The sequence below is a fragment of the Oryzias latipes genome, chromosome 6, assembly GCF_002234675.1.
Source record: "Oryzias latipes chromosome 6, ASM223467v1".
Classification (NCBI taxonomy): Eukaryota; Metazoa; Chordata; class Actinopteri; order Beloniformes; family Adrianichthyidae; genus Oryzias; species Oryzias latipes.
The window spans coordinates 7,358,696-7,365,354 of record NC_019864.2 but is presented as its reverse complement, the minus strand read 5'-3'; the positions used below and the strand labels follow the sequence as shown (position 1 = coordinate 7,365,354).

General features: G+C 40.8%; 1 protein-coding gene across 2 annotated transcripts; it reads left to right on the top strand.

Annotated features, from left to right (window-relative positions):
• The first annotated feature begins 738 nt into the window (after nucleotides 1-738).
• am4 (adrenomedullin 4) lies at nucleotides 739-2,966 on the top strand. 2 transcript variants are annotated; one of them, XM_011475712.3, is made up of 4 exons: nucleotides 739-1,077; nucleotides 1,346-1,461; nucleotides 1,847-1,975; nucleotides 2,096-2,966. In XM_011475712.3, exons 2-4 carry the CDS (start codon nucleotides 1,358-1,360, stop codon nucleotides 2,358-2,360), a joined length of 498 nt encoding a protein of 165 aa, XP_011474014.1. In that variant the 5' UTR covers nucleotides 739-1,077; nucleotides 1,346-1,357; the 3' UTR covers nucleotides 2,361-2,966. The 2 variants fall into 2 exon arrangements, with proteins under 2 accessions (XP_011474014.1, NP_001098362.1); NM_001104892.1 differs by lacking the exon at nucleotides 739-1,077 and having other exon boundaries at nucleotides 1,358-1,461; nucleotides 2,096-2,360.
• The last annotated feature ends 3,693 nt before the right edge of the window (nucleotides 2,967-6,659 follow it).

The following is a 6,659-nucleotide window of genomic DNA, read 5'->3' as shown; positions in this document are numbered from 1 at the left end:
GTGAATGCAGCTCTAGGGTTTCAGGGGCTGTAAGTTAGGGGAAGAGAGTGTAAACTGGGAGCTCCCAGAAATGAGGAGGGGAAATAGGACTGCCCAGTACTACCCACAACTCAACATTGACTTTATAATGAAATACTGCTGCTTTGCAGAAACTATGTCCTAGAAATCGACACTGTTGTTTGATTTTGGCTAAAAACACAAGGAAAAGACCACAGAAAAAGTTATGAAAATAGATCAACAAAAGATAAAAGATAATCCAAGTTTTTTACACAGTCATTCTTGAAATATTTACCATAGTTTGACGGATGTGTCAATCTGTTTCCTTCTCTTTTTTTGTCTTAGACGTTGGTGTTGCAGCCGAAGGAGTTGTTCTACAAACGTGACCTTAAAGGTGAGTCTTTGCAGCATTTGGAAGAATGAAATGGCATACCTGTACTTCCTATTACAAGACAAAAGTCCCCCCTCCCCCCACGAAGAAATTCTATAGCTGTGCAGTAACTTTCACAACACTGTTACAATTTAAACAAATTAATTCCTTGAAGCCGTTCACAATACCAGATAACCGTCTTCTCCTGAAACAGAGCTATTTAAAGCACCTGATTTAAAATGTACTCTCTTTATTGCTCTGAAGTGTGCATTGCCACTGAAAGTGCCCTAACAGCCCTAGGGGCAAACCACTTCCTTCATAGAATAAACAAACTCTGCACAGACGCATGCATTTCTTCCATTTTTTATTATTAACCAGTTTTCTCAAAAAAAATTAGGAGTCAGAAAAATGATCACTCACGATTTCTCTTTTCCTCTGTTCGCTATTTTAGGATTGCTAACTCAATTGCTGAACATAGGAGAATATTTTTGGGATGACTCTCCATGGGGGTTGAAATGAACTGTCCCAAAGCCCCTCCCACTGGGCCTGGCATTCAGGTACAGCTCCCTCCCTCCCTCTATAAAGCATCCTATGTTAGCAGTGGGATTTCTAGACTCATGGCAGAATCTTTACAGAACTTTATTAAAAAAAAATAAAAAAAACACCTAACCCCCGGAGGTGCACCTTCCGTTTGAATATTACAGCCAAAGGTAAGTGACTCTTCAGATTATTGTAATGTGTCTGTCAGACTTTCTTTAGGACTTTTGGATTAAAGTGATGAAGCATTTAAATGTCTTAACATTTAAGAAAAGACTCACGTAAAACATTAGATCGTTGCAAGATATCCCACAATATTTAGAAAATGTCTATTAAAATGAATTTAAAGAAAGTGAGTCAAACTTTTACTCAATCAGTCAGGATTAATGAAATGATAAATTCCGAGCATAAACATGGTTCTTGAACGTTGTTTCCCTGCAGCTCCAAGCCAGAATGAGAATCTCCCTGCAGACGGTCCTTTGTTGCTGCATCTTCACAGCTGTCCTGCCACCAGTCAAAGGGGCCACAGACGAGCCCGACACCACCCTGAAGAAAAGGTGGGCTGTCAAAAAATTCAGCAATTTGTCCAGATACTGTCTTCATCAAAGTGTTTTTTGTTTTTTTTTAAAATGTCTAATTGTTTTCTTATTTCCTATGTTCACATTTTATGGTATGTGTTGCTCTCTAGTAAAGTCATGAGTCAATCAAAAAAAATTTTTTGTTTGTATTTACTAAGTATTTAACTAAAATTAAGGCAAAAAACAAAACAAAACAAATGTTGCTAGGAATATTTTTTGGAGGAACTGAAAAGGCTCTGAGGTTATTTTTCAAAAAGCCCCTGTGTGTATGATAGAATGCAATTTCTCTTCCTAAAAAGCTTTGCATTCATGAGCTACTTATTAACTATGAAGGTCAACCAAGCAGGTTTTTTGGTTTTTACAGGTTCAGAGTTTGGCTGCTGAGCCACACGAGGAGAGAGACGCATCACAACCTGATGACGGCTGAGGAGATGTCTCCTGACTTTCATAGTGGGACTCTGCAAGACAGGACAGCTCCATCCACATCGTTGAGGTAAATTTTTAATCCAAATTTTGATAAATGAAGCTATAAAAAGAGTTGATGTTTTCCAACATTCATTTAATGTTACGTTGGTTTTAAAACTGAAAAACTACATTGTCTGTCTGTTTGCAGTCCACATATTAGACCCAAAAGGTCAACAAAACCATCCGGCTGCGCCCTGATCACCTGTTTGTACCATGACCTGGTTCATCTATTGCATGAGACAAACAACAAGCAGAGAGAGCCCTGCGCCCCCCTAAAAAAGATGGGCATAAATGGTTACGGACGGCGCCGCCGCTCCCTCTCAGAGGTGTCCGAGCTCCCAGTCATGAGCGGGTATGAGAAGAGATGCTGTGAAGCGCTGCTGCAGGAGAGCAGGAAACGCACAAACCCGTAGTGGCCAGTGGGAGGCGTGGAGACTTGCAAGCAAACTTTAGTTGGGCTCGTTTGCCAGCTGCAAGTGAAGACTGAGCCCCTTGAGAAGTTTTGTTCCACAGATTCACACCAAACACAGTGAAGGGCAGCTGCTCGCTCTCCGCAGCCCGTCAGAGGGAGCTCAGGTCACTCTGGGTGAACGCTAATTTAATAAAAACTTGCTAGACAGGATTGCACAGACTTGCCGAGGAGCAGGTTTGAACATCAGTGAAGCTTATGGATGAGTTTGGACCACAACTGCTTAAAAAATATGTTTGTTTCTTCTTCAGCGGAGACACAGGCTTTCTTACACTTATGAACTGAGGAAAATGCCCCAAAACTGCTAATGTTAAAGTAAAAGGAAGATGTGAACTACTTATGTGCAATATAGACAACGTGTACCTATCCTATAGATGTTATAGTTAGAAAAATGTAGTTTTTTTTTATCAGTATATACAACTGCATTGTGAGAAATCATTAGTTTTACACATTTAATTATGAATTAATAGCAGAAATACAATCAAACCATGTTTATTTTAAGTTAAGTGATGTATCTGAGGTGCCTAAATAAAGTTGTCTGTTTTTCTTATGAGTGCGTGCATTTCATCCTCTTGGGAGTTGTTTGACAGACAGCTGGAGGGCAGGTTCAACAACAGACCTGTGCTGCCATCTAGCTTTGCAAACTCAGCCTGAGCTGCTAAACAGCACATCAGAGATCAGCTTCAGATCTGGCATCCGACGATGTCGTCACAGTTCAGGCACAAATCTGCTCAAATGTTTTTCTGAGTCAAACACCAGAGGGTGTGATCCCATCCAGCTGTTTGAATCCACCGGGGGAATTTGAAGAAATCACTAGAAACACGATCACCTGTTAGATGGTGAGCGTGCCGGCATTAGTCACTGTTTATCTCTGTGTGAATGGCCTTTACTGTGGTCCACATTCCATTCTAAAAATAACAGGCTGGATGTCTAAAAAAAGACCACAACTGGATTTGTCTCCGAGTGCTCAGATCTAGACATTGTGCAATTTGTTCTGGATTATTCATGTTCTGGCAAATCCTGTTTTCTTTTGTAGAAATCAAAGTCTGTGTGAGGACCAGACAGGGAAAATTAACACCGAATTTAACCTCCGCTAATTGTTCGCAGAGACTTTAGATGGGCTGATGATAAACTCAAGAACTGAGAGATTATTCCTTTCAGAAAAAGGAAATGTTAAATCAGCAGAGAAAAGATAAAAAACTCCAGATAGAATAAGAGTGGACTGGGGCTTTTTTTTGTTGTTTTTCCTCAAAACTTCTAATATTAAGAAGAGAATTAAATAATACAGCAAAAGAGCTCAAATACATTGGGTGCAGAATCGGGCTGCTGGACATGTTTAAAATACTAAGCAGCTTGTATGTATTGGAGAAAAAAAAGTACCATGGCAAAAAAAACAAAACCTGCCTGGCCGAAGTTATATCTTGACCCCAGTTCAAACTTTTCATTTCTGGCAGGTAATAGTTTAAACGCTGCTCGGCGGTGCAGTGGTTGGCGCATTCGCCTCACGGAGAAGGGTCCCGGTTCAAATCCCAGCTGGGTTCTTTCTTCATGTTCTGCTCTGGGTTTTCTGTGGACACTCCAGTTCCTCTCACAGCCCCAAAAACAGGCTGCTAAGGTTAACCGAAGGATCCAAATCACCCCCCAGGTGAGCATGTGTATGTGTAAGCGTGTGTCCACAGGCCATACATAGACTGGTGAACTGTTCAGGGTGTACCCCGCCTTCACCCGATAGTAGCTGGGTTTGCTTTAGCAGTCCTGTGACCCCGAAAGGGATTCAGCGGATTCAGGAAGAGGATGGATGGAAGGATGGCATTGTGTCAGGGTGCCACAGATAATGACAAAAAAAGTTTCTTACTTGAACGCACATAAACGAGATCAAAAATTTAACTAAAGGATTTTCAGTGTAATCCTCCACCTGTGCAAGTAACAGGCGGCGGTGCAGAGGAAGATCTCTCCTAAACCTCCAGTAGAAGCAGCAAATCTCTGCAGGGACTGGTGGGGGTTTGAAATGACAATCATAAAATGTACTAAAACATCTGTGTGAGATAAACAAGGTAAATTAGTAACTGTAGCGCTTCAAATGCAAGTCACCTAACAAAGGACATTATACGGATGAACAAATTTAAAAGTATCTGTTAAAAGACAAAACATAGAGTTAGCCATTTTAGTAGTGAGAGAAACAAAAGCACAAAGAACAGAAAGAGTAAACAGACAAGCGTGACATTCAGGATGAGATGACAAGAAAAGCTCAGTGAAAGCTGAATATGAGGGGAAGTTTGTCAATGATAGGATTCTTTGTTATCCAGATGATGGTGCTATAATCTCAGCTATATCATCTGTTAGGAAGTGTATAGAGATATGTGACAAATAGCAAGACATTTGCCTTTAAATACATTTTTAAAGCGCAACGCCATTGGTCTGCCAGACTGCTCTGGGGTAAAAATAACTGCAGAGGAAGGATAATGGTATGGGTCTGCTTCAGTGCACTTTGGACATTATGATTCTAACTTTGTACAAACATTTGACAGAACTGCATTTCTAGTTTACTGTGGATCATGTCACACAACCTCATCGTTGAGATAATTCTGAACGTCTTGAGACAAATTGTTTATTCCAACAGGAATGCCCAACTTCATGAAAATAGCACCAATTCCAACAGAAGCACTGCAAACTTTTGTCTTCCAAGTTGTTCTAGCTGGGACAAAGTCAGTGTTTTATTGATGACATGTTATTTAAGTTCTTATCAGGGAAATGACTGGTGTTGTAGTTCTGTTTGTATAGACAGATCACTGCTAAGTTCCTTGAACTTTCAAACACCACTTAAGGGTGTTTGGCTGATTTAACAGGTGCCTGTGACACCCTGCATTGCATTTCCTCTCATTTAATGGGGCCCATGTGGGTCTTAGTGTCATATTTTGGCAGATCCACCTCTTCTGCTCTGGCTTTTTCTTGCCTGTGTTTGTTTATTCCCCACACGTGAGCAGAATTATTGGTGGGGACTTTTGACTCACCTGGAACCCATTTCCGCTCACCCTTTCTGTATGCAAGACTGGTTTTTGCCCACCATCAGCGAACTTGAGCGTTGATCTGTTGGAGTTTCTCTGGCCGCGACTATATTTTCCATCAGTTTTGACCTTCATCTCTCTCCTGGATCATCCTATCTCACCAGTCCCTGTTGCCACCACCTTCCTTCATCTGTTTTCACTCCACCAAGCAACGCTTTTGATGCCCAGAATACCAAATGACAAACTAGACCGGGGTCAGCAACTATAGGCTGTTGAGCCAATGCCATCAAGAAAACAAAACAGTCAGATGAGTCAGACTTAGTCCCCTAGGACAGGGGTGGCTAACCCTGGTTCTCAAGAGCATCAACCCTGCCTGTTTTCCAGCTCTCCTTAACCAGCTTGCTGTTGATTAGCTGACTCGAGTGATTTCACATCCTGATAGACTGAACACACCTGATTTTGGTTATCAGCATCAAACAGTCCAGGGAGAGCTGGAAAACAGACAGGGTTGAGGCTCTTGAGGACCAGGGTTAGCCACCCTGCCCTCGGAGGATCCTGACTACAGTCCCCATAATGCTCCAAAAATCCATCAAGCGGTGCAGCTTCTCATTCAAACACAGCCATACTTGGACTTTTTGACAGATTTTTGAGTGTTGAGAAGAAAATTGTTAGTGTGCCGGATTTTAAGGCTCTTTTTGAAAAATTTAAAGGATTTAAGTGCAGTTTATGGTTCGTAGAATACATTAGGGCAGGAGTCTCAGACTCCAGGCCTCAAGGGTTGACAACTGACACCTGCTGATTTTTACAAAATCCCATCTGCTGCTGATTACCTGGATCTGGTGTGTTTGGTCAATGAGGAACTGATAAAGACAGTTAAAAAAATGCAAATCAAATATTAAAAACACAGCATTACATTTTAGAAAACAAAATAAAATTCCAGGAACCAAAATGTAGAAAACACAATGAATATTTCAGACCTACCTTTCCCAGTTTCTTTTTGTGTATTTTATTTTGAAAGGAGTTGATGTCTGCCAAAAGTTTTAAACTACATTTCATATTCAGAACACAACCTTTTCTCTTTGTTGGTATGTTATTTAAAAAAAAAGAGTCATCAGTTACAATAACTAAATACAAAGCAGTGTCTTTTTAGACCTTGTGGCTGCTACTGGGTAATAGTTAGTGAGAAATGGACCTGAAGTGCTATTCAAGTGTGATCTAGACTAAACTAACCATAAGTT

Excerpts from the sequence above, each read along its gene's own strand:
- am4 (XM_011475712.3), top strand. The coding sequence starts at position 1,358 with ATGAGAATCTCCCTGCAGACGGTCCTTTGTTGCTGCATCTTCACAGCT. Across the intron at positions 1,462-1,846 it reads GACACCACCCTGAAGAAAAG|GTTCAGAGTTTGGCTGCTGA; the intron begins GTGGGCTGTCAA and ends TGGTTTTTACAG. Across the intron at positions 1,976-2,095 it reads GCTCCATCCACATCGTTGAG|TCCACATATTAGACCCAAAA; the intron begins GTAAATTTTTAA and ends GTCTGTTTGCAG.